The sequence below is a fragment of the Anoplopoma fimbria genome, unplaced genomic scaffold (assembly GCF_027596085.1).
Source record: "Anoplopoma fimbria isolate UVic2021 breed Golden Eagle Sablefish unplaced genomic scaffold, Afim_UVic_2022 Un_contig_12468_pilon_pilon, whole genome shotgun sequence".
Lineage (NCBI taxonomy): Eukaryota > Metazoa > Chordata > Actinopteri > Perciformes > Anoplopomatidae > Anoplopoma > Anoplopoma fimbria.
The window spans coordinates 6,804-33,654 of NW_026551826.1; the positions used below are offsets into that span (position 1 = coordinate 6,804).

General features: G+C 38.2%; 4 protein-coding genes across 5 annotated transcripts; all 4 read right to left on the reverse strand.

Moving 5' to 3' along the window:
* Positions 1 to 420: 420 nt before the first annotated feature.
* LOC129115796 (E3 ubiquitin-protein ligase TRIM21-like) lies at positions 421 to 5,250 on the reverse strand. The gene is given in 3 exon segments (XM_054627045.1): positions 421 to 2,117; positions 2,120 to 2,435; positions 5,068 to 5,250. Coding segments are annotated over 2 exon segments (1,629 nt in total). The 5' UTR covers positions 2,427 to 2,435; positions 5,068 to 5,250; the 3' UTR covers positions 421 to 795.
* A 3,947-nt stretch (positions 5,251 to 9,197) lies between these two features.
* Positions 9,198 to 13,860, reverse strand: LOC129115799 (E3 ubiquitin-protein ligase TRIM21-like). The gene is made up of 2 exons (XM_054627047.1): positions 13,725 to 13,860; positions 9,198 to 11,273 (listed from the first exon to the last, which is right to left on the reverse strand). Exon 2 carries the CDS (start codon positions 11,262 to 11,264, stop codon positions 9,633 to 9,635), a length of 1,632 nt encoding a protein of 543 aa, XP_054483022.1. The 5' UTR covers positions 11,265 to 11,273; positions 13,725 to 13,860; the 3' UTR covers positions 9,198 to 9,632.
* Positions 13,861 to 15,635: 1,775 nt separating this feature from the next.
* On the reverse strand, positions 15,636 to 24,584 carry LOC129115800 (E3 ubiquitin-protein ligase TRIM39-like). Of its 2 annotated transcripts, none has more exons than XM_054627049.1 (4): positions 24,464 to 24,584; positions 21,134 to 21,351; positions 20,045 to 20,256; positions 15,636 to 17,583 (listed from the first exon to the last, which is right to left on the reverse strand). In XM_054627049.1, exon 4 carries the CDS (start codon positions 17,579 to 17,581, stop codon positions 15,953 to 15,955), a length of 1,629 nt encoding a protein of 542 aa, XP_054483024.1. In that variant the 5' UTR covers positions 17,582 to 17,583; positions 20,045 to 20,256; positions 21,134 to 21,351; positions 24,464 to 24,584; the 3' UTR covers positions 15,636 to 15,952. The 2 variants fall into 2 exon arrangements, with proteins under 2 accessions (XP_054483024.1, XP_054483023.1); XM_054627048.1 differs by having other exon boundaries at positions 15,636 to 17,590.
* Positions 24,585 to 25,249: 665 nt separating this feature from the next.
* Positions 25,250 to 26,669, reverse strand: LOC129115797 (pyrin-like; the record flags this gene model as incomplete). The annotated part of the gene is made up of 1 exon (XM_054627046.1): positions 25,250 to 26,669. A coding segment is annotated over one exon (985 nt), but the record flags the coding sequence as incomplete, so codon positions are not given.
* Between the last annotated feature and the right edge of the window lie 182 nt (positions 26,670 to 26,851).

Below are 26,851 nucleotides of genomic sequence, written 5' to 3' on the forward strand. Positions count from 1 at the left end.
TGACATTAGACAGAGTACTTGTATCTATTAGATTGAGAGCATGTCGTTTTATGGCCACAGGCTGCAGTTTGTGATGAACTCCACTAGGTGGCGGCCTCAGATATAATTTATTCTTTGCAAACTAGTAGCACTGGTTTAAAGTTCACATCAGCTGCTCAAACTCAACTCAAACCTTAAATATCACCACATTATTTAATATAACTATCTGAAATGTGATGGAGTATTAGAGCTTGTCAGCTAAAATCAGTCTGAGAACAGCTGATGGTGTTTTTAATCACATGATTTAGTGTCATTATAAACATCATCAGCTATTCCTTCAGCTGTGATATCAATCAAAAGCCGCACAACTTAATCAGACACAATATAATCTTTATTTTGCTCCTGTTAGATAAACAGGAAAATGAGAGAAAAGCAGTTGTCTTATTCATAAACTGCTCTTCTGTAATTTGTGTTAGTATGCAACACTTCTTATATTCAAACAACAAAAGGTTTTGACTTTGGCACGCAGACATTTATGGAACGAACAGATGCTTCATATTCTTGAGTTCATTGTTTTTGATGACTTTACAGTCAGGTATTGCAGTTATTAGAAAAAAATGCACAACAGTAGATTATATTCATCAGTGTCATAATTCCATGACTTGAAGTAGTCATTAATGTGACACATGAAAGAGAAAAACCCTCATTGATCAAAAGCTGAAAAATTAACGATGTAAACACCGTACATCACTAAAAATATGTACATTCATTACATTGAGTGCAGTGAACCTTTCTGCTGAAAATCCACTGGTTGTTCTACTCAGTGTGATTGACAGGAGAGATGATCAGAGGGGCAGAGTTTTTACCACCATCATTAGGACATGGACTAAAGAATGGGTAGAGTTTCTCAGTGAAGCAGCAGCCAGTAAAGGAGTAGATAAGAGCTGCAGCATCAACGTCATAAAAGGAGACCAGACCCTCCTCATAATCCACCAACACCCCCACCTTCTCAGGATGAGACTTCAGAGAGAGACGGACTGATGGGTCAGCAAGAGCTGTGTACTTATTCTCATTCCTCAAACATATCCTCCAGTAACCATTCTGAGGAGACAGTGTGATGCTTCCCTTCCTGTTGATCGACTCTCTGGCCACTCCTAAATACCACTCAGTCTTCCCTTTAACCTGAACCTCGTAGTAAAATCTTCCTGAAGAGAAACTCTGCTTTGCTAAGACATTAACACACGTATTAAATCTCTCTGGATTGTCTGGGAGATTCTTCCATACATCACCATGTTTAACTTGTTTTCCGTCATCAGACAGGATGAGTTTGGGATGAGCTGTATCAGGATCAAGTGTCACATCCACTGCAGACTGCTGGACTCTCTTCAGCTCGGCCTCAACCAGATTCTTTATCTGTTCACTAATCATCTCCTCCAGCAGATTCAAAGCTTTCCTCACAGTCCCCTCATAGAGTGGTTGGGCGTTGCCTTCTGTCCAGTCCTTTGTGGGTAAAGCAGAGTTCAGGGAAATGAAGCTTTGGAGGATGTCGAGGTGGTCTTCAGAGTGTGAGAGCTGCTCCACCTCAGTGCTTCTCTTCTTCAGCTCACAGATTTCCTGTTCCAGCTCTTTGATGAAGCCTTCAGCCTGTTTCTCTGTCTTTCTCTGCTTCTCTTTGATCGTGTCGATGAGCTCGGCCTGGCTTCTCTCAACAGACTCCTTCAGAGCGGTGAAGACCTGAACACCATCTGCTATCTCTCTGTCTGCATCTTCCTCACTGAGCTCCACGGAGTGTTTGATCTCCTGAATCTTCAGTCGTCTCTTCTGGATCATCTGCTGAATTTCAGCCTCCAGCTCGGCCTTCTTTCCTTCATATTCTTCTTTCAGAGGAACAACATCATGTGTCTTGTGGTCTGAAAGACTGCAGAGCATGCAGACACACATCTGGTTGGTCTTACAGAACAGCTCCATCAGTTTATCGTGCTCCGTACACATCCTGTCTTCCAGGTTCTCCACAGGGTCGATCAGCTGATGTCTTTTCAGACCTGACATTGTCAGATGAGGCTCCAGGTGAGTCTCACAGTAGGAGACCAGACACACCAGGCAGGACTTCATGGCCTTCAGTTTGGTTCCAGTGCAGACTCACAGGGAACTTCTCCTGGTTTATCAGCTTGTTGCTCTGAGCTTCTGTTTCTGGCTTTCTGTTGAGCTGACTGTCTGAACTGAGCAGCCATCTCAGAGATGAAAGTATTGATCTGCAGCTCAGGTCTGGTGTTAAAAACCTTTTTACAGTTTGGACACTGACACTGGACATTAACGTCCCAGTGTTGAGTGATGCAGGTTTTACAGAAGTTGTGTCCACATGGTGTGCTGACTGGATCAGTGAACACATCCAGACAGATGGAGCACAGAAACTGATCTTCAGTCAGCAGACAGCTGGCAGCAGACATGTCTACACTCTGAGGACAAAAGGTGTAAAAAACAACAACTCTTATTAAACATCTTTAGCAGCTGCAACAGTGTTTTTCACGTTGTGGGTCTCTGTGTGTGTCATCATGGTAAAATGTGGTCCTGAAGAATCTACTGTAGAGGGAACTATTATAGAAGCGGGTTTGAGTACTTTAACAGGTGCTTACATAATAGAATCTATATGTCAGTGGACAGATTTTGTCTCCACGGCAGCATCACAACCATGCAAAACACAGTCACTAAACTATGTAGGTGTGTTAACAGAAACTCGTCTGAAGACGGTTTTGGTCCGAGTAAACGCGTCTGGAGTAAGGAAGGAGGACACAATTTACGCCATTGTGTGATCCCATCCAAAGATGGTCTCCAGTTTGATTCTTTTTTTCAATAAAATCAAGCTATGATTAGTAGAAGATAAGGAGGGACATCCTGAATGCTGTTTCTGTTTTGCACCTGAGGGCTAATTTGAGTGAGAAAATGTCCAACGCAAATATGCGCCGTGGTTGATAATGTATTAGTGGCTACAATCTGTATTAATTCAAGTTCTGATTTACTTAGACAGCTCATTACACAGTCAGGTCCTGGACCATGCTGTAATAAAGGAGAGCTCAGATGTGCAGTTCTATGGTGGTATTTCTATTAGATCACTCAGCTCTAATTTAATTATTAATACTGCTGCTGTCAGTGACACAGGAAGGTTGGAAGAGATAACATCGATATGAGTGAGTAACATCAGACATTCATGTTACGTCTGAAACGTGATACATGTGGTGTTTGTGAAGGTCTGCATGGTAAATGACTATGTAAGCTAACAACTGCTCCCCAGAGGTTATTTGGGGTTGCATTAATGAGTCGTCATGGTAACCAGCTGAAATGAAATGTACCTTCTGAACCCCAAAGCCTGCCATTAAGATCGAAAAGCATGTTCTCTTTAAATGATTGCCAAAACTAAACCGTTAATCACAGTCAGAAGCTGTAAAAACAGTCATGATCATCAGATTCATATCTCGGATATATCGATATGTTGGATATATAAAATGATGGAAATATAGATTCCATTGTTTCCCAACTTTTGTAAAATAAATCAAAGAAATCCAACTTCCTTTTTATTGTTTTTTCATGATTTATGGCATGATAACTGTGTTATACTGCACAAAATACTTTTATACTGCAGTAAAAATCAAAGCCACAGAGAGTAGAATGTGACAGGAGAAAAAAACGCCCATAAACTGCTTGTGGTTCAGAGGATTAACGTTCAACAGTCCAACGGTCATTTGACAGAAATTCTCTGAAACTTGGACTAAACTTCAGGCTGAAGACAGAGCAGAAAGGAGAGGAGAGGCTGTAAGTAGACGTTTTAAAAATGTAGATGGTTTAATATATATAACAAGTAGAGACTCTACTAATATTGGTAACAAACAAAAATATTGGATGTATAGATAAAACTTTCTTTGTTTAATTTTTCATGATTTATGTCATTATAACTTTGTTATTTTGCACTAAACACATTTTTGAGTTCTCTCTACTTCTAGCCGTGTTTGTTCTGTTTCCATAGAGGAGCAGGACTTTTATATTGCAGTAAAAAATCAAAACCACAGATTAAAATGTGACGGGAGAAAAAGATCGCACAGAAAATGTATAATATTTAAAGGAACAAATGTAAGTCTGCAGAGTGTTAGCGAAGTGTTAGCGAGTGTTGCTTCTCAGATTCAACTTTTCATTTAGTTCAGCTGAAGACTTGGGCTGATATGAAGTGAGTCAATAATAACTTTTTCATAGCAACCAGCACGCAAGAGACTAAGCTTCCTGTCAATGCCACAGTTTGAGATTGTTTTCCAAAGATCAGACTCAGTTTGTTTGGTGGATTTATTTTAGATTAAGCAAGTGGAGTTGGATTATTCTGCCTTTTCTTTCTCTGTGGTTTTAAATGGGTTTTTTTTAAAACTGCCTGAGTGACTATTAGCTGTTATTCAAATAGTAGTAAAACTAATAAAACAATGATCAACTAATCTGATGGTTCAAGCTTTGCAGTGAAAACATCCCAGTCCCTCTGGTTCTTGTTAATATCACAATATATAATATATAATAAGTACAATTAAAATAGAATTTAATTTTAAACCAAAAAGAAAAGATTCCTTTATGACTGTGACATCACACATTAAACAATAATACTGTTACCCTAATGCTAATGTTATTAGAGTTAATTTATATAATTTGTAAGTAGGATCAACATTTTTAATTCCACTTTAATATTGAACGTATTACAATTCATCTACTAATAATATTTGCACCTCAGTTCCATGAGCAGAACTTCCTGTCTGAGTAGAGCTGAAGTCTTTGAGTTCATACCGGTTGTTAAACAGTGAAGTTCAAGGCTATTTAATAAAGTATATAACAGGTATGAGGACTTTAAAACATCAGTGTTGTACCTTTATCATAAATAAATAAATGCACACATTAAATCAGATGCTGTTCTGTGTTTGTCCATCCAAAGGAGTCACAGCTGGCTAGTTAGCTTTTAGCTGGCCTAGTTTATCTGCTGTTACTTTTTTCTTTGCTGTGGATTCTGGTTTTAACTCACTTTAACACCAAATATTGAGTGTCACTGTAGAACAGAGTACTCACCAGTGTTTGAAGAGATTCTGCTGTGTTGTTGAGAAAAAGCTGCTGGATTCAGTTGAATGTTTCTTTACAGAGAAACAGAGAGACTTGTCTCGACTGCAGCTCTGCTGTTGATCAGACAAACTTTCACTTTCACTTTCATTTCAGGAAAAGTGATTCTGCAGCTCTCCTCTTTCAGAGTTGCTCCTCCTCTCAGTGAACCAGAAGTATTACGTGTTGATCTCTAATGGATGAACAAAATGAAGCGTTTAACCTTAAAACTCATCTATTTAAATCTGCTTTCAGTCTGTGATGCCAGTTATGTATGGTTTTGTTTTGTTTCTTAATGTTATAATGTCATTTATATTGTTATTGCTTTTATCTTTTCTGTCTTTACCATGTAGAATGCCTTTGAGTACCTTTTAAAACGCTATGCAAACAAAATGTATTATTATTATGAACAGCAGCATTTTATAAAATGTAGTTTTGTCCTGAGAGAAGACTCTGAGCAGTCAGTGTTGTTCTAATGATGATTACTGTCAAGTCAAACAGGACTTCTCTTTTATATCGATAGAAGCAATATAAAGGACTAAATAAGATGAAGATAATTGTAAATATAATAATAAGTAAAGCTATTAGTAAAGAAATGAATACACTGACAATCTGAGTATTCATAAATAAACAGGGAGGAGCCTCTCTGCCTGGAACAGTAGAGAGGCAGACCTGACAGAGATCACATGACATCGAGATCTGCGGTTATGACTGAATAACCTGTTATGTTTCTATCTGTTCTCAAATCCCATGATGGTTGTTAAAGTAGAAGGTAAATGGTGACGGTCAAAGTGGTGTAAATGTTTGTTGATGGCACTATGAGAACATCCTGATTCACTTTCGGTCACTAATTGTGCTAAAATGAAGAATAAACACTTTGCCTGGTGTTAAGCCAGCAGTTATGGCAGCTGTGGGCATTATCTGTGTGTGCTTTAAATGTGTTAGGACATGTTTAGATTATAGAATATGACACTGGAGCTTTATCACTTAAACTATCACAGATGCTTTGCCTGTTTACATTCATTTGTCTATTGAATATATATGGATTTACTTTTTCTATTTAAAGTTTTTTAACCTTAATGGCTTAATGGTGTAATGGATTAAAAGCTTAATAACCTACCAAAATAAAAGGAGGAGAATTAAAAGTTGTTTTGTCATTGAGTGAAATCCAGTTGAAATCTTCGGGTACACGCATAGATCCTTTTCAAATGAGTAAACTGAACATGTTTGGGAACATGACTTGACAATAACAGTAGTGTACATTTTAACATTTGAACTCTGCCGTTTTCATCCTGTCATATTGTTTCTCTGACACGTGGTGCTGTTAGGATCTGATTTTCAGTGTTGTAAGAGCATCATGAAAGTCTTTTCCACAAAAGTGTTATTAAGTCAGACTGTAATGCTGTGTTTTTATCCAACAAACAGGACACCGCTGTTTATAGTTATGTAGTAAAACTAATAAAACAATGATCAACTAATCTGATGGTTTAAGCTTTGCAGTGAAAACATCCCAGTCCCTCTGGTTCTTGTTAATATCACAATATATAATATATAATAAGTACAATTAAAATAGAATTTAATTTTAAACCAAAAAGAAAAGATTCCTTTATTACTGTGACATCACACATTAAACAATAATACTGTTACCCTAATGCTAATGTTGTTAGAGTTAATTTATATAATTTGTAATTAGGTTCAACATTTTTAATTCCACTTTAATATTGAACGTATTACAATTCATCTACTAATAATATTTGCTCCTCAGTTCCATGAGCAGAACTTCCTGTCTGAGTAGAGCTGAAGTTTTTGAGTTCATACCGGTTGTTAAACAGTGAAGTTCAAGGCTATTTAATAAAGTCTATAACAGGTATGAGGACTTTAAAACATCAGTGTTGTACCTTTATCATAAATAAATAAATGCACACATTAAATCAGATGCTGTTCTGTGTTTGTCCATCCAAAGGGAGTCACAGCTGGCTAGTTAGCTTTTAGCTGGCCTAGTTTATCTGCTGTTACTTTTTTTCTTTTCTTTGCTATGGATTCTGGTTTTAACTCACTTTAACATCAAATATTGAGTGTCACTGTAGAACAGCGATTTATTGCCAGCTGTCCTTCCTGCATTTGGCAGTATAAACTGTTGCTTTTAGCCTGGTGTATGACTTTAACTTCTTCATATTTGTGTGATATTAGTTAACAATCAATGTACTGAGCTTTGATTGGTCATTAGGGGAGATGATCTCCAACATAACCTGTTCTGGAGCAGGTTAGGTGTGCAGCATTAGTTACCATTGTGATCTCCACCGACTAGAAGTGAACCTCCGCCGTAGAACTGAAAACCTGTTAACCCTGAAGTTACCTTGCTGACCCCAAATCCTGCGTCGTTGTACAGTAGCACGGTCATCCTGTGATCGGGTTTGGCCAAGATTCTAAACCCCAGGTTGTTCCCGTGCCATCGTTAGGTGAATGAACATATAGATGAGATCCTGATGAGCAGGTTGGTAACTTGTATGGCAGTCTTTGCCATCAGTGTATTGATGTGTGTGTGAATGGGTGATTGTTGACATGAAGCGTTCAGCACTTTGAGAGGTCTGAAGCACTACATGAAGGCAAGTCCATTTCCCATTAAAGAACACGTTTATGGGAAACAAAAAACATTTTTCTCCACAACCCCGACAGCCACGATGGACGTCAGTTAAACATTTGCCATGAGTGGAGCTTCCCGTCTGAGTGGAGATCTGATTATGAGCTAATACTGGATGTTCAAACACAGTTCATAATGATAATAGTAAAAATAGTATTAGCCTTACTGTCTTGCAAAGTCAGCCAGCAGTAACTATGGAAACAATTAAGTTGAAAAAAGGGTTTGAAGTTCAAGACTACTTACCAAAGTGTGTAACAGCTATATACGTTGTAAAACCTTTTTTATTGCTTAACAGGCAATAAAATAATTTGACACATGAAGTTAGACCCTGTACTGTATTTGGAGAGTCCAAAGGGCATCTAGCCTTAACCGTCACCTGATGTTACTTATCTTTTTTTGTCATTGTTGGCTTTAGTTTAATTTTCACTGACAGAAAAGAAACACGTCGGAAATAGTCTTTAAATTAAGATAAGCTGAAACGAGCTGTGACTGCATTCTATCTAACCTAAACTAGACAGAGTTCAGTCACTGTGGTTATAGTTTTTTAAACAATATACATTATTTTTTTTCTAAAAATGATATTAATTTTATGATCTATATAATAAAATAGGTGAAACAATGGGAGACAAATATTGAGTCAGTGCATGTTGTCTTTGTAGAACAGAGTACTCACCAGTGTTTGTCAGAGATTCTGCTGTGTTGGTGAGAAAAAGCTGCTGGATTCAGTTGAATGTTTCTTTACAGAGAAACAGAGAGACTTGTCTCGACTGCAGCTCTGCTGTTGATCAGACAAACTTTCACTTTCATTTCAGGAAATGTGACTCTGCAGCTCTCCTCTTTCAGAGTTGCTCCTCCTCTCAGTGCAGCTCTGTAGGTGAGGTTTTATTGCCTCATTGGGGAATTTGAGAAGAAGAAGGAAAATAATATTTTTTAACTGAGAAAGAGAATCCTTCTGATTGGACGACAGCAGTACATCAATGGGCGTCTCTGTGAGTCTCCTTTTAAAAGAAGTTAAAGTGTAATACTTTGAATGTAAACATATATTTAAGTGAAAGCTGCTGGTTTTAATATGAGCTCAAAAAACTACAAAACAAGATAAAAAGTGACATTAGACAGAGTACTTGTATCTATTAGATTGAGAGCATGTCGTTTTATGGCCACAGGCTGCAGTTTGTGATGAACTCCACTAGATGGCGTCCTCAGATATAATTTATTCTTTACAAACTAGTAGCACTGGTTTAGTGTTCACATCAGCTGCTCAAACTCAACTCAAACCTTAAATATCACCACATTATTTAATATAACCATCTGAAATGTGATGGAGTATTAGAGCTCGTCAGCTCAATCAGTCTGAGAACAGCTGATGGTGTTTTTAATCACATGATTTAGTGTCATTATAAACATCATCAGCTATTCCTTCAGCTGTGATATCAATCAAAAGTCATGTAACGTTATCGGACACAATATAATCTTTATTTTGCTCCTGTTAGATAAACAGGAAAAAGAGAGAAAAGCAGTTGTCTTATTCATAAACTGCTCTTCTGTAATTTGTGTTAGTATGCAACACTTCTTATATTCAAACAACAAAAGGTTTTGACTTTGGCACGCAGACATTTATGGAACGAACAGATGCTTCATATTCTTGCGTTAATTGTTTTTGATGACTTTACAGTCAGGTATTGCAGTTATTAGAATAAAATGCACAACAGTAGATTATATTCATCAGTGTCATAATTCCATGACTTGAAGTAGTCATTAATGTGACACATGAAAGAGAAAAACCCTCATTGATCAAAAGCTGAAAAATTACCGATGTAAACACCGTACATCACTAAAAATATGTACATTCATTACATTGAGTGCAGTGAACCTTTCTGCTGAAAATCAACTGGTTGTTCTACTCAGTGTGATTGACAGGAGAGATGATCAGAGGGGCAGAGTTTTTACCACCATCATTAAGACATGGACTAAAGTATGGGTAGAGTTTCTCAGTGAAGCAGCAGCCAGTAAAGGAGTAGATAAGAGCTGCAGCATCAACGTCATAAAAGGAGACCAGACCCTCCTCATAATCCACCAACACCCCCACCTTCTCAGGCTGAGACTTCAGAGAGAGACGGACTGATGGGTCAGCACAAGCTGTGTACTCATTCTCATTCCTCAAACATGTTAACCAGTAACCATTCTGAGGAGTGACTGTGATTTTTCCCTTCCTGTTGATCGACTCTCTGACCACTCCTAAAAACCACTCAGTCTTCCCTTTAGCCTGAACCTCGTAGTAAAATCTACCTGAAGAGAAACTCTGCTTCGCTAAGACATTAACATAAGTATTAAATCTCTCTGGATTGTCTGGGAGATTCTTCCTTACATCACCATGTTTAACTTGTTTTCCGTCATCAGACAGGATGAGTTTGGGATGAGCTGTATCAGGATCAAGTGTCACATCCACTGCAGACTGCTGGACTCTCTTCAGCTCGGCCTCAACCAGATTCTTTATCTGTTCACTAATCATCTCCTCCAGCAGATTCAAAGCTTTCCTCACAGTCCCCTCATAGAGTGGTTGGGCGTTGCCTTCTGTCCAGTCCTTTGTGGGTAAAGCAGCGTTCAGGTAAATGAAGCTTTGGAGAATGTCGAGGTGGTCTTCAGAGCGTGAGAGCTGCTCCACCTCAGTGCTTCTCTTCTTCAGCTCACAGATTTCCTGTTCCAGCTCTTTGATGAAGCCTTCAGCCTGTTTCTCTGTCTTTCTCTGCTTCTCTTTGATCGTGTCGATGAGCTCGGCCTGGCTTCTCTCAACAGACTCCTTCAGAGCGGTGAAGACCTGAACACCATCTGCTATCTCTCTGTCTGCATCTTCCTCACTGAGCTCCACTGAGTGTTTGATCTCCTGAATCTTCAGTCGTCTCTTCTGCATCATCTGCTGAATTTCAGCCTCCAGCTCGGCCTTCTTTCCTTCATAACCTTCTTTCAGAGGAACAACATCATGTGTCTTGTGGTCTGAAAGACTGCAGAGCATGCAGACACACATCTGGTCGGTCTTACAGAACAGCTCCATCAGTTTATCGTGCTCCGTACACATCCTGTCTTCCAGGTTCTCCACAGGGTCGATCAGCTGATGTCTTTTCAGACCTGACATTGTCAGATGAGGCTCCAGGTGAGTCTCACAGTAGGAGGCCAGACACACCAGGCAGGACTTCATGGCCTTCAGTTTGGTTCCAGTGCAGACGTCACAGGGAACTTCTCCTGGTTTATCAGCTTGTTGCTCTGAGCTGCTGTTTCTGGCTTTCTGTTGAGCTGACTGTCTGAACTGAGCAGCCATCTCAGAGATGAAAGTATTGATCTGCAGCTCAGGTCTGGTGTTAAAAACCTTTTTACAGTTTGGACACTGACACTGGACATCAACATCCCAGTGTTTAGTGATGCAGGTTTTACAGAAGTTGTGTCCACATGGTATGGTGACTGGATCAGTGAACACATCCAGACAGATGGAGCACAGAAACTGATCTTCAGTCAGCAGACAGCTGGCAGCAGACATGTCTACACTCTGAGGACAAAAGGTGTAAAAAACAACAACTCTTATTAAACATCTTTAGCAGCTGCAACAGCGTTTTTCACGTTGTGGGTCTCTGTGTGTGTCATCAGTACGAGTCAGTCCGAGTAAACGCGTCTGAAGTAAGGAAGGAGGACACAATTTACGCCATTGTGTGATCCCATCCAAAGATGGTCTCCAGTTTGATTCTTTTTTTCAATAAAATCAAGCTATGATTAGTAGAATATAAGGAGGGACATCCTGAATGCTGTTTCTGTTTTGCACCTGAGGGCTAATTTGAGTGAGAAAATGTCCAACGCAAATATGCGCCGTGGTTGATAATGTATTAGTGGCTACAATCTGTATTAATTCAAGTTCTGATTTACTTAGACAGCTCATTACACAGTCAGGTCCTGGACCATGCTGTAATAAAGGAGAGCTCAGATGTGCAGTTCTATGGTGGTATTTCTATTAGATCACTCAGCTCTAATTTAATTATTAATACTGCTGCTGTCAGTGACACAGGAAGGTTGGAAGAGATAACATCGATATGAGTGAGTAACATCAGACATTCATGTTACGTCTGAAACGTGATACATGTGGTGTTTGTGAAGGTCTGCATGGTAAATGACTATGTAAGCTAACAACTGCTCCCCAGAGGTTATTTGGGGTTGCATTAATGAGTCGTCATGGTAACCAGCTGAAATTAAATGTACCTTCTGAACCCCAAAGCCTGCCATTAAGATCGAACAGCATGTTCTCTTTAAATGATTGCCAAAACTAAACCGTTAATCACAGTCAGAAGCTGTGAAAACAGTCATGATCGTCAGATTCATATCTCGGATATATAGATATGTTGGATATATAAAATGATGGAAATATAGATTAGATTGTTTCCCAACTTTTGTAAAATAAATCAAAGAAATCCAACATCCTTTTTATTGTTTTTTCATGATTTATGGCATGATAACTGTGTTATACTGCACAAAATACTTTTATACTGCAGTAAAAATCAAAGCCACAGAGTAGAATGTGACAGGAGCAAAAAACGCCCATAAACTGCTTGTGGTTCAGAGGATTAACGTTCAACAGTCCAACGGTCATTTGACAGAAATTCTCTGAAACTTGGACTAAACTTCAGGCTGAAGACAGAGCAGAAAGGAGAGGAGAGGCTGTAAGTAGAAGTTTTAAAAATGTAGATGGTTTAATATATATAACAAGTAGGGACTAGAGTTTTTTCTAATATTGGTAACAAACAAAAATATTGGATGTATAGATAAAACTTTCTTTGTTTAATTTTTCATGATTTATGTCATTATAACTTTGTTATTTTGCACTAAACACATTTTTGAGTTCTCTCTACTTCTAGCCGTGTTTGTTCTGTTTCCATAGAGGAGCAGGACTTTTATATTGCAGTAAAAAATCAAAACCACAGAGTAAAATGTGACGGGAGAAAAAGATCGCACAGAAACTGTATAATATTTAAAGGAACAAATGTAAGTCTGCAGAGTGTTAGCGAAGTGTTAGCGAGTGTTGCTTCTCAGATTCAACTTTTCATTTAGTTCAGCTGAAGACTTGGGCTGATATGAAGTGAGTCAATAAGAACTTTTTCATAGCAACCAGCACGCAAGAGACGAAGCTTCCTGTCAATGCCACAGTTTGAGATTGTTTTCCAAAGATCAGACTCAGTTTGTTTGGTGGATTTATTTTAGATTAAGCAAGTGGAGTTGGATTATTCTGCCTTTTCTTTCTCTGTGGTTTGAAAATGGTTTTTGTTAAAACTGCCTGAGTGACTATTAGCTGTTATTCAAATAGTAATAAAACTAATAAAACAATGATCAACTAATCTGATGGTTCAAGCTTTGCAGTGAAAACATCCCAGTCCCTCTGGTTCTTGTTAATATCACAATATATAATATATAATAAGTACAATTAAAATAGAATTTAATTTTAAACCAAAAAGAAAAGATTCCTTTATTACTGACATCACACATTAAACAATAATACTGTTACCCTAATGCTAATGTTGTTAGAGTTAATTTATATAATTTGTAATTAGGTTCAACATTTTTAATTCCACTTTAATATTGAACGTATTACAATTCATCTACTAATAATATTTGCACCTCAGTTCCATGAGCAGAACTTCCTGTCTGAGTAGAGCTGAAGTCTTTGAGTTCATACCGGTTGTTAAACAGTGAAGTTCAAGGCTATTTAATAAAGTATATAACAGGTATGAGGACTTTAAAACATCAGTGTTGTACCTTTATCATAAATAAATAAATAAATGCACACATTAAATCAGATGCTGTTCTGTGTTTGTCCATCCAAAGGGAGTCACAGCTGGCTAGTTAGCTTTTAGCTGGCCTAGTTTATCTGCTGTTACTTTTTTTCTTTGCTATGGATTCTGGTTTTAACTCACTTTAACACCAAATATTGAGTGTCTTTGTAGAACAGAGTACTCACCAGTGTTTGAAGAGATTCTGCTGTGTTGTTGAGAAAAAGCTGCTGGATTCAGTTGAATGTTTCTTTACAGAGAAACAGAGAGACTTGTCTCGACTGCAGCTCTGCTGTTGATCAGACAAACTTTCACTTTCATTTCAGGAAATGTGACTCTGCAGCTCTCCTCTTTCAGTGTTGCTCCTCCTCTCAGTGCAGCTCTGTAGGTGAGGTTTTATTGCCTCATTGGGGAATTTGAGAAGAAGAAGGAAAATAATATTTTTTAACTGAGAAGGAGAATCCTTCTGATTGGACGACAGCAGTACATCAATGGACGTCTCTGTGAGTCTCCCCTTTTTAAAAGAAGTTAAAGTGTAATACTTTGAATGTAAACATATATTTAAGTGAAAGCTGCTGGTTTTAATATGAGCTCAAAAAACTACAAAACAAAATAAAAAGTGACATTAGACAGAGTACTTGTATCTATTAGATTGAGAGCATGTCGTTTTATGGCCACAGGCTGCAGTTTGTGATGAACTCCACTAGATGGCGTCCTCAGATATAATTTATTCTTTACAAACTAGTAGCACTGGTTTAGTGTTCACATCAGCTGCTCAAACTCAACTCAAACCTTAAATATCACCACATTATTTTACATAACCAACTATCTCAAAAGTGATTGAGTCGGCTCAAGTCAGTCTGAGAACAGCTGATGGTGTTTTTAATCACATGATTTGGTGTCATTAGAAACACTTTCAGCTGTTCGTTAAGCCGTAATATCTTTAAAAAACAAAATAACTTCATAAAACACACTGAAAATTAATATTGTCTTATTTTATTTAAAAAGAAAAACAGAGAGATGCAAATTACTTGTGACACATTCATAAACTGCTCCTCAGTTATTTGTGACAGTATGCAACACTTCTTATACACAATGACCAGGAAATAAAAGGTTTTATATTAGGCACCCAGATCTTTAAAGGGAAAATTCATCTTTCTTTATGTGAACGTCCAATCTGCTCCTCAGGGATGCGTTAAATGCAAAGGGTAAATTTCATGTATATATATGTACAATGACCAATAAAGCTGATTATTAGTATTATTATTATGGTAAATATAGTCAATTGAAGGAATATAGTCCTCAATATGTGCTATATTGACCGAGAAAGCTTATTTTTCCTTCTTGTGGAATTGGGCCTACATGAACCAGATGCATTGCGCAAGTTTTTGTCCAACGTCGCCTCTAAACGCCAATCTCTAGTTTCAAATCTTCTTCAATACAGCATGATGTTCATTTAGTAAATGATGCTCCATTTAGAGTCAAACAGACCATAAAGCAGGGGATGCTTTAGGGCGGGGCTACTGTGATTGACAGGTTAATACTACTACCAGAGCCTTATACGGCGTTTCTACCACGGCGTCACTTCTCTGCTGTCTAAATGGTCACTACCGTTCAGTGGTTGCAATAAACCAAGATGGCGACAGCCGTAATCCAAGATGGCGGCGAAATGCCAAAATGCCAAACTAGAGGCTATGAAACCTTAGTCCATCAACCAATGGGTGACTTCATGACGACTACATCCAGTTGGCCAAAACACTGTAAATGTATCCACGTCCATACAAATGAGAGAACAACCAAGTTTTGTTTTTGAGCTGCATCTAGAACACAACGCCTGCTGGTGTTTCTTCTTTGGATCCAACTACGTCAATATCACATCAAATAATAGCGCTGGATGCAGGAAAAACAACAGGTTTTTTTATCCGCGACTTCAGCTTTCAATGTTAATATAGCAGCTCTAAGTAATTCATTGTTTCAATTGACTACATTACAATCATCACTGATTGGACATCCACATAAAAGGTGCCACTTTTAAAAAATCAGCATCATTATTCAGTTATTTCATATATGACGTTATTTAGAGTGTTGATAGAGCATCCCATTTATCCATTTTTAGCACCCGCTTCTCTCTGGCGCTTCTAGCGCGAAAGATGCAAATAAACACAAATAATCCTGCGATAAAACTCACACCCATAAGGCAACTCGGAAAATTTGCTTCTTGTTTGGTGTGAACACAGCATCATTTATACTTCAATCTACACTATTATTAATCAATGTCTTGAAGTAGTAAGTAGCAATATGACAGATCAAAGAAAAACATTTGAATCTGAAAAAGTCAACAATGTCTTCACAAAAAAATATACATTTATTACATTAAGTGAAAGTTGATCTTTCTGTAGAAAATCAACTGGTTGTTCTACTCAGTGTGATTGACAGGAGAGATGATCAGAGGGGCAGAGTTTTTACCACCATCATTAGTACATGGGTTAAATAATGGGTAGAGTTTCTCAGTGAAGCAGCAGCCAGTAAAGGAGTAGATAAGAGCTGCAGCATCAACGTCATAAAAGGAGACCAGACCCTCCTCATAATCCACCAACACCCCCACCTTCTCAGGCTGAGACTTCAGAGAGAGACAGACTGATGGGCCAGCACAAGCTTCATACTCATTCTCATTCCTCAAACATATTAACCAGTAACCATCCTGAGGAGTCGGTGTGATTTGTCCCTTCCTGTTGATCGACTCTCTGGCCACTCCTAAAGTCCACTTAGTCTTCTCTTTAACCTGAACCTCGTAGTAAAATCTTCCTGAAGAGAAACTCTGCTTTGCTAAGACATTAGCACAAAAATCAAATCTCTCTGGATTGTCTGGGAGATTCTTCCATACACCATGTTTAACTTGTTTTCCATCATCAGACAGGATGAGTTCAGGATGAGCTGTATCAGGATCAAGTGTCACATCCACTGCAGACTGCTGGACTCTCTTCAACTCGGCCTCAACCAGATTCTTTATCTGTTCACTAATCATCTCCTCCAGCAGATTCAAAGCTTTCCTCACAGTCCCCTCATAGAGTGGTTGGGCGTTGCCTTCTGTCCAGTCCTTTGTGGGTAAAGCAGCGTTCAGGGAAATGAAGCTTTGGAGGATGTCGAGGTGGTCTTCAGAGCGTGAGAGCTGCTCCACCTCAGTGCTTCTCTTCTTCAGCTCACAGATTTCCTGTTCCAGCTCTTTGATGAAGCCTTCAGCCTGTTTCTCTGTCTTTCTCTGCTTCTCTTTGATCGTGTGGATGAGCTCGGCCTGGCTTCTCTCAACAGACTCCTTCAGAGCGGTGAAGACCTGAACACCATCTGCTATCTCTCTGTCTGCATCTTCCTCACTGAGCTCCACTGAGTGTTTGATCTCCTGAATCTTCAGTCGTCTCTTCTGGATCATCTGCTGAATTTCAGCCTCCAGCTCGGCCTTCTTTCCTTCATAACCTTCTTTCAGAGGAACAACATCATGTGTCTTGTGGTCTGAAAGACTGCAGAGCATGCAGACACACATCTGGTCGGTCTTACAGAACAGCTCCATCAGTTTATCGTGCTCCGTACACATCCTGTCTTCCAGGTTCTCCACAGGGTCGATCAGCTGATGTCTTTTCAGACCTGACATTGTCAGATGAGGCTCCAGGTGAGTCTCACAGTAGGAGACCAGACACACCAGGCAGGACTTCATGGCCTTCAGTTTGGTTCCAGTGCAGACGTCACAGGGAACTTCTCCTGGTTTATCAGCTTGTTGCTCTGAGCTTCTGTTTCTGGCTTTCTGTTGAGCTGACTGTCTGAACTGAGCAGCCATCTCAGAGATCAAAGTATTGACCCGCAACTCAGGTCTGGTGTTGAACAACTCTTTACAGTTTGGACACTGACACTGGACATTAACGTCCCAGTGTTCATTGATGCAGGTTTTACAGAAGTTGTGTCCACATGGTGTGTTGACTGGATCAGTGAACACATCCAGACAGATGGAGCACAGAAACTGATCTTCAGTCAGCAGACAGCTGGCAGCAGACATGTCTACACTCTGAGGACAAAAGGTGTAAAAAACAACAACTCTTATTAAACATCTTTAGCAGCTGCAACAGTGTTTTTCACGTTGTGGGTCTCTGTGTGTGTCATCAGTACGAGTCAGTCCGAGTAAATGCGTCTGAAGTAAGGAAGGAGGACACAATTTACGCCATTGTGTGATCCCATCCAAAGATGGTCTCCAGTTTGATTCTTTTTTTCAATAAAATCAAGCTATGATTAGTAGAATATAAGGAGGGACATCCTGAATGCTGTTTCTGTTTTGCACCCGAGGGCTAATTTGAGTGAGAAAATGTCCAACGCAAATATGCGCCGTGGTTGATAATGTATTAGTGGCTACAATCTGTATTAATTCAAGTTCTGATTTACTTAGACAGCTCATTACACAGTCAGGTCCTGGACCATGCTGTAATTAAAGGAGAGCTCAGATGTGCAGTTCTATGGTGGTATTTCTATTAGATCACTAAGCTCTAATTTAATTATTAATACTGCTGCTGTCAGTGACACAGGAAGGTTGGAAGAGATAACATCGATATGAGTGAGTAACATCAGACATTCATGTTACGTCTGAAACGTGATACATGTGGTGTTTGTGAAGGTCTGCATGGTAAATGACTATGTAAGCTAACAACTGCTCCCCAGAGGTTATTTGGGGTTGCATTAATGAGTCGTCATGGTAACCAGCTGAAATGAAATGTACCTTCTGAACCCCAAAGCCTGCCATTAAGATCGAAAAGCATGTTCTCTTTAAATGATTGCCAAAACTAAACCGTTAATCACAGTCAGAAGCTGTAAAAACAGTCATGATCATCAGATTCATATCTCGGATATATCGATATGTTGGATATATAAAATGATGGAAATATAGATTAGATTGTTTCCCAACTTTTGTAAAATAAATCAAAGAAATCCAACTTCCTTTTTATTGTTTTTTCATGATTTATGGCATGATAACTGTGTTATACTGCACAAAATACTTTTATACTGCAGTAAAAATCAAAGCCACAGAGAGTAGAATGTGACAGGAGAAAAAAACGCCCATAAACTGCTTGTGGTTCAGAGGATTAACGTTCAACAGTCCAACGGTCATTTGACAGAAATTCTCTGAAACTTGGACTAAACTTCAGGCTGAAGACAGAGCAGAAAGGAGAGGAGAGGCTGTAAGTAGACGTTTTAAAAATGTAGATGGTTTAATATATATAACAAGTAGAGACTCTACTAATATTGGTAACAAACAAAAATATTGGATGTATAGATAAAACTTTCTTTGTTTAATTTTTCATGATTTATGTCATTATAACTTTGTTATTTTGCACTAAACACATTTTTGAGTTTTCTCTACTTCTAGCCGTGTTTGTTCTGTTTCCATAGAGGAGCAGGACTTTTATATTGCAGTAAAAAATCAAAACCACAGAGTAAAATGTGACGGGAGAAAAAAAAATCGCACAGAAACTGTATAATATTTAAAGGAACAAATGTAAGTCTGCAGAGTGTTAGCGAAGTGTTAGCGAAGTGTTAGCGAGTGTTGCTTCTCAGATTCAACTTTTCATTTAGTTCAGCTGAAGACTTGGGCTGATATGAAGTGAGTCAATAAGAACTTTTTCATAGCAACCAGCACGCAAGAGACTAAGCTTCCTGTCAATGCCACAGTTTGAGATTGTTTTCCAAAGATCAGACTCAGTGTGTTTGGTGGATTTATTTTAGATTAAGCAAGTGGAGTTGGATTATTCTGCCTTTTCTTTCTCTGTGGTTTTAAATGTTTTTTTTAAAACTGCCTGAGTGACTATTAGCTGTTATTCAAATAGTAATAAAACTAATAAAACAATGATCAACTAATCTGATGGTTCAAGCTTTGCAGTGAAAACATCCCAGTCCCTCTGGTTCTTGTTAATATCACAATATATAATATATAATAAGTACAATTAAAATAGAATTTAATTTTAAACCAAAAGAAAAGATTCCTTTATGACTGTGACATCACACATTAAACAATAATACTGTTACCCTAATGCTAATGTTATTAGAGTAATTTATATAATTTGTAAGTAGGTTCAACATTTTTAATTCCACTTTAATATTGAACGTATTACAATTCATCTACTAATAATATTTGCACCTCAGTTCCATGAGCAGAACTTCCTGTCTGAGTAGAGCTGAAGTCTTTGAGTTCATACCGGTTGTTAAACAGTGAAGTTCAAGGCTATTTAATAAAGTATATAACAGGTATGAGGACTTTAAAACATCAGTGTTGTACCTTTATCATAAATAAATAAATGCACACATTAAATCAGATGCTGTTCTGTGTTTGTCCATCCAAAGGGAGTCACAGCTGGCTAGTTAGCTTTTAGCTGGCCTAGTTTATCTGCTGTTACTTTTTTTCTTTGCTATGGATTCTGGTTTTAACTCACTTTAACACCAAATAATGAGTGTCACTGTAGAACAGAGTACTCACCAGTGTTTGAAGAGATTCTGCTGTGTTGGTGAGAAAAAGCTGCTGGATTCAGTTGAATGTTTCTTTACAGAGAAACAGAGAGACTTGTCTCGACTGCAGCTCTGCTGTTGATCAGACAAACTTTCACTTTCATTTCAGGAAATGTGGTTCTGCAGCTCTCCTCTTTCAGAGTTGCTCCTCCTCTCAGTGAACCAGAAGTATTACGTGTTGATCTGTAATGGATGAACAAAATGAAGCGTTCAACCTTAAAACTCATCTATTTAAATCTGCTTTCAGTCTGTGATGCCAGTTATGTATGGTTTTGTTTTGTTTCTTATGTTATAATGTCATTTATATTGTTATTGCTTTTATCTTTTCTGTCTTTACCATGTAGAATGCCTTTGAGTACCTTTTAAAACGCTATGCAAACAAAATGTATTATTATTATTAACAGCAGCATTTTATAAAATGTAGTTTTGTCCTGAGAGAAGACTCTGAGCAGTCAGTGTTGTTCTAATGATGATTACTGTCAAGTCAAACAGGACTTCTCTTTTATATAGATAGAAGCAATATAAAGGACTAAATAAGATGAAGATAATTGTAAATATAATAATAAGTAAAGCTATTAGTAAAGAAATGAATACACTGACAATCTGAGTATTCATAAATAAACAGGGAGGAGCCTCTCTGCCTGGAACAGTAGAGAGGCAGACCTGACAGAGATCACATGACATCGAGATCTGCGGTTATGACTGAATAACCTGTTATGTTTCTATCTGTTCTCAAATCCCATGATGGTTGTTAAAGTAGAAGGTAAATGGTGACGGTCAAAGTGGTGTAAATGTTTGTTGATGGCACTATGAGAACATCCTGATTCACTTTCGGTCACTAATTGTGCTAAAATGAAGAATAAACACTTTGCCTGGTGTTAAGCCAGCAGTTATGGCAGCTGTGGGCATTATCTGTGTGTTAGGGTTAGCTGGCTAGTTAGCTAGTTAGCTTTTAGCTGGCCTAGTTTATCTGCTGTTACTTTTTTTCTTTGCTATGGATTCTGGTTTTAACTCACTTTAAGACCAAATATTGAGTGTCACTGTAGAACAGAGTACTCACCAGTGTTTGAAGAGATTCTGCTGTGTTGTTGAGAAAAAGCTGCTGGATTCAGTTGAATGTTTCTTTACAGAGAAACAGAGAGACTTGTCTCGACTGCAGCTCTGCTGTTGATCAGACAAACTTTCACTTTCACTTTCATTTCAGGAAAAGTGATTCTGCAGCTCTCCTCTTTCAGAGTTGCTCCTCCTCTCAGTGAACCAGAAGTATTACGTGTTGATCTCTAATGGATGAACAAAATGAAGCGTTTAACCTTAAAACTCATCTATTTAAATCTGCTTTCAGTCTGTGATGCCAGTTATGTATGATTTTGTTTTGTTTCTTAATGTTATAATGTCATTTATATTGTTATTGCTTTTATCTTTTCTGTCTTTACCATGTAGAATGCCTTTGAGTACCTTTTAAAACGCTATGCAAACAAAATGTATTATTATTATGAACAGCAGCATTTTATAAAATGTAGTTTTGTCCTGAGAGAAGACTCTGAGCAGTCAGTGTTGTTCTAATGATGATTACTGTCAAGTCAAACAGGACTTCTCTTTTATATCGATAGAAGCAATATAAAGGACTAAATAAGATGAAGATAATTGTAAATATAATAATAAGTAAAGCTATTAGTAAAGAAATGAATACACTGACAATCTGAGTATTCATAAATAAACAGGGAGGAGCCTCTCTGCCTGGAACAGTAGAGAGGCAGACCTGACAGAGATCACATGACATCGAGATCTGCGGTTATGACTGAATAACCTGTTATGTTTCTATCTGTTCTCAAATCCCATGATGGTTGTTAAAGTAGAAGGTAAATGGTGACGGTCAAAGTGGTGTAAATGTTTGTTGATGGCACTATGAGAACATCCTGATTCACTTTCGGTCACTAATTGTGCTAAAATGAAGAATAAACACTTTGCCTGGTGTTAAGCCAGCAGTTATGGCAGCTGTGGGCATTATCTGTGTGTGCTTTAAATGTGTTAGGACATGTTTAGATTATAGAATATGACACTGGAGCTTTATCACTTAAACTATCACAGATGCTTTGCCTGTTTACATTCATTTGTCTATTGAATATATATGGATTTACTTTTTCTATTTAAAGTTTTTTAACCTTAATGGCTTAATGGTGTAATGGATTAAAAGCTTAATAACCTACCAAAATAAAAGGAGGAGAATTAAAAGTTGTTTTGTCATTGAGTGAAATCCAGTTGAAATCTTCGGGTACACGCATAGATCCTTTTCAAATGAGTAAACTGAACATGTTTGGGAACATGACTTGACAATAACAGTAGTGTACATTTTAACATTTGAACTCTGCCGTTTTCATCCTGTCATATTGTTTCTCTGACACGTGGTGCTGTTAGGATCTGATTTTCAGTGTTGTAAGAGCATCATGAAAGTCTTTTCCACAAAAGTGTTATTAAGTCAGACTGTAATGCTGTGTTTTTATCCAACAAACAGGACACCGCTGTTTATAGTTATGTAGTAAAACTAATAAAACAATGATCAACTAATCTGATGGTTCAAGCTTTGCAGTGAAAACATCCCAGTCCCTCTGGTTCTTGTTAATATCACAATATATAATATATAATAAGTACAATTAAAATAGAATTTAATTTTAAACCAAAAGAAAAGATTCCTTTATTACTGTGACATCACACATTAAACAATAATACTGTTACCCTAATGCTAATGTTGTTAGAGTTAATTTATATAATTTGTAATTAGGTTCAACATTTTTAATTCCACTTTAATATTGAACGTATTACAATTCATCTACTAATAATATTTGCTCCTCAGTTCCATGAGCAGAACTTCCTGTCTGAGTAGAGCTGAAGTTTTTGAGTTCATACCGGTTGTTAAACAGTGAAGTTCAAGGCTATTTAATAAAGTATATAACAGGTATGAGGACTTTAAAACATCAGTGTTGTACCTTTATCATAAATAAATAAATGCACACATTAAATCAGATGCTGTTCTGTGTTTGTCCATCAAAGGAGTCACAGCTGGCTAGTTAGCTTTTAGCTGGCCTAGTTTATCTGCTGTTACTTTTTTTCTTTTCTTTGCTATGGATTCTGGTTTTAACTCACTTTAACATCAAATATTGAGTGTCACTGTAGAACAGCGATTTATTGCCAGCTGTCCTTCCTGCATTTGGCAGTATAAACTGTTGCTTTTAGCCTGGTGTATGACTTTAACTTCTTCATATTTGTGTGATATTAGTTAACAATCAATGTACTGAGCTTTGATTGGTCATTAGGGAGATGATCTCCAACATAACCTGTTCTGGAGCAGGTTAGGTGTGCAGCATTAGTTACCATTGTGATCTCCACCGACTAGAAGTGAACCTCCGCCGTAGAACTGAAAACCTGTTAACCCTGAAGTTACCTTGCTGACCCCAAATCCTGCGTCGTTGTACAGTAGCACGGTCATCCTGTGATCGGGTTTGGCCAAGATTCTAAACCCCAGGTTGTTCCCGTGCCATCGTTAGGTGAATGAACATATAGATGAGATCCTGATGAGCAGGTTGGTAACTTGTATGGCAGTCTTTGCCATCAGTGTATTGATGTGTGTGTGAATGGGTGATTGTTGACATGAAGCGTTCAGCACTTTGAGAGGTCTGAAGCACTACATGAAGGCAAGTCCATTTCCCATTAAAGAACACGTTTATGGGAAACAAAAAACATTTTCTCCACAACCCCGACAGCCACGATGGACGTCAGTTAAACATTTGCCATGAGTGGAGCTTCCCGTCTGAGTGGAGATCTGATTATGAGCTAATACTGGATGTTCAAACACAGTTCATAATGATAATAGTAAAAATAGTATTAGCCTTACTGCCTTGCAAAGTCAGCCAGCAGTAACTATGGAAACAATTAAGTTGAAAAAAGGGTTTGAAGTTCAAGACTACTTACCAAAGTGTGTAACAGCTATATACGTTGTAAAACCTTTTTTATTGCTTAACAGGCAATAAAATAATTTGACACATGAAGTTAGACCCTGTACTGTATTTGGAGAGTCCAAAGGGCATCTAGCCTTAACCGTCACCTGATGTTACTTATCTTTTTTTTTTTGGCTTTAGTTTAATTTTCACTGACAGAAAAGAAACACGTCGGAAATAGTCTTTAAATTAAGATAAGCTGAACGAGCTGTGACTGCATTCTATCTAACCTAAACTAGACAGAGTTCAGTCACTGTGGTTATAGTTTTTTAAACAATATACATTATTTTTTTTCTAAAAATGATATTAATTTTATGATCTATATAATAAAATAGGTGAAACAATGGGAGACAAATATTGAGTCAGTGCATGTTGTCTTTGTAGAACAGAGTACTCACCAGTGTTTGAAGAGATTCTGCTGTGTTGGTGAGAAAAAGCTGCTGGATTCAGTTGAATGTTTCTTTACAGAGAAACAGAGAGACTTGTCTCGACTGCAGCTCTGCTGTTGATCAGACAAACTTTCACTTTCATTTCAGGAAATGTGACTCTGCAGCTCTCCTCTTTCAGAGTTGCTCCTCCTCTCAGTGCAGCTCTGTAGGTGAGGTTTTATTGCCTCATTGGGGAATTTGAGAAGAAGAAGGAAAATAATATTTTTAACTGAGAAAGAGAATCCTTCTGATTGGACGACAGCAGTACATCAATGGGCGTCTCTGTGAGTCTCCCTTTTAAAAGAAGTTAAAGTGTAATACTTTGAATGTAAACATATATTTAAGTGAAAGCTGCTGGTTTTAATATGAGCTCAAAAAACTACAAAACAAGATAAAAAGTGACATTAGACAGAGTACTTGTATCTATTAGATTGAGAGCATGTCGTTTTATGGCCACAGGCTGCAGTTTGTGATGAACTCCACTAGGTGGCGTCCTCAGATATAATTTATTCTTTAAAAACTAGTAGCACTGGTTTAGTGTTCACATCAGCTGCTCAAACTCAACTCAAACCTTAAATATCACCACATTATTTAATATAACCATCTGAAATGTGATGGAGTATTAGAGCTCGTCAGCTCAATCAGTCTGAGAACAGCTGATGGTGTTTTTAATCACATGATTTAGTCATTATAAACATCATCAGCTATTCCTTCAGCTGTGATATCAATCAAAAGTCATGTAACGTTATCGGACACAATATAATCTTTATTTTGCTCCTGTTAGATAAACAGGAAAAAGAGAGAAAAGCAGTTGTCTTATTCATAAACTGCTCTTCTGTAATTTGTGTTAGTATGCAACACTTCTTATATTCAAACAACAAAAGGTTTTGACTTTGGCACGCAGACATTTATGGAACGAACAGATGCTTCATATTCTTGAGTTCATTGTTTTTGATGACTTTACAGTCAGGTATTGCAGTTATTAGAATAAAATGCACAACAGTAGATTATATTCATCAGTGTCATAATTCCATGACTTGAAGTAGTCATTAATGTGACACATGAAAGAGAAAAACCCTCATTGATCAAAAGCTGAAAAATTAACGATGTAAACACCGTACATCACTAAAAATATGTACATTCATTACATTGAGTGCAGTGAACCTTTCTGCTGAAAATCCACTGGTTGTTCTACTCAGTGTGATTGACAGGAGAGATGATCAGAGGGGCAGAGTTTTTACCACCATCTTTAGTACATGGGTTAAATAATGGGTAGAGTTTCTCAGTGAAGCAGCAGCCAGTAAAGGAGTAGATAAGAGCTGCAGCATCAACGTCATAAAAGGAGACCAGACCCTCCTCATAATCCACCAACACCCCCACCTTCTCAGGCTGAGACTTCAGAGAGAGACGGACTGATGGGTCAGCACAAGCTGTGTACTCATTCTCATTCCTCAACCATATCGTCCAGTAACCATTCTGAGGAGTCAGTGTGATTATTCCCTTCCTGTTGATCGACTCTCTGACCACTCCTAAAGTCCACTCAGTCTTCCCTTTAACCTGAACCTCGTAGTAAAATCTTCCTGAAGAGAAACTCTGCTTTGCTAAGACATTAACACAATAATCAAATCTCTCTGGATTGTCTGGGAGATTCTTCCTTACATCACCATGTTTAACTTGTTTTCCATCATCAGACAGGATGAGTTTGGGATGAGCTGTATCAGGATCAAGTGTCACATCCACTGCAGACTGCTGGACTCTCTTCAGCTCGGCCTCAAACAGCTTCTTCATCTGTTTACTGAGCGTCTCCTCCAGCTGGTTCAAAGCTTTCCTCACAGTCCCCTCATAGAGTGGATGAGCGTTGACTTCTGTCCAGTCCTTTGTGGGTAAAGCAGCGTTCAGGGAAATGAAGCTTTGGAGGATGTCGAGGTGGTCTTCAGAGCGTGAGAGCTGCTCCACCTCAGTGCTTCTCTTCTTCAGCTCACAGATTTCCTGTTCCAGCTCTTTGATGAAGCCTTCAGCCTGTTTCTCTGTCTTTCTCTGCTTCTCTTTGATCGTGTCGATGAGCTCGGCCTGGCTTCTCTCAACAGACTCCTTCAGAGCGGTGAAGACCTGAACACCATCTGCTATCTCTCTGTCTGCATCTTCCTCACTGAGCTCCACTGAGTGTTTGATCTCCCTGAATCTTCAGTCGTCTCTTCTGGATCATCTGCTGAATTTCAGTCTCAGTCTTCCAGCTCGGCCTTCTTTCCTTCATATTCTTCTTTCAGAGGAACAACATCATGTGTCTTGTGGTCTAAAAAGTGCAGATTATGCAGACACACATCTGGTTGGTCTTACAGAACAGCTCCATCAGTTTAT

Coding starts and splice junctions, on each gene's coding strand:
- LOC129115800 (XM_054627049.1), bottom strand. CDS start 17,581: ATGTCTGCTGCCAGCTGTCTGCTGACTGAAGATCAGTTTCTGTGCTCC.
- LOC129115799 (XM_054627047.1), bottom strand. CDS start 11,264: ATGTCTGCTGCCAGCTGTCTGCTGACTGAAGATCAGTTTCTGTGCTCC.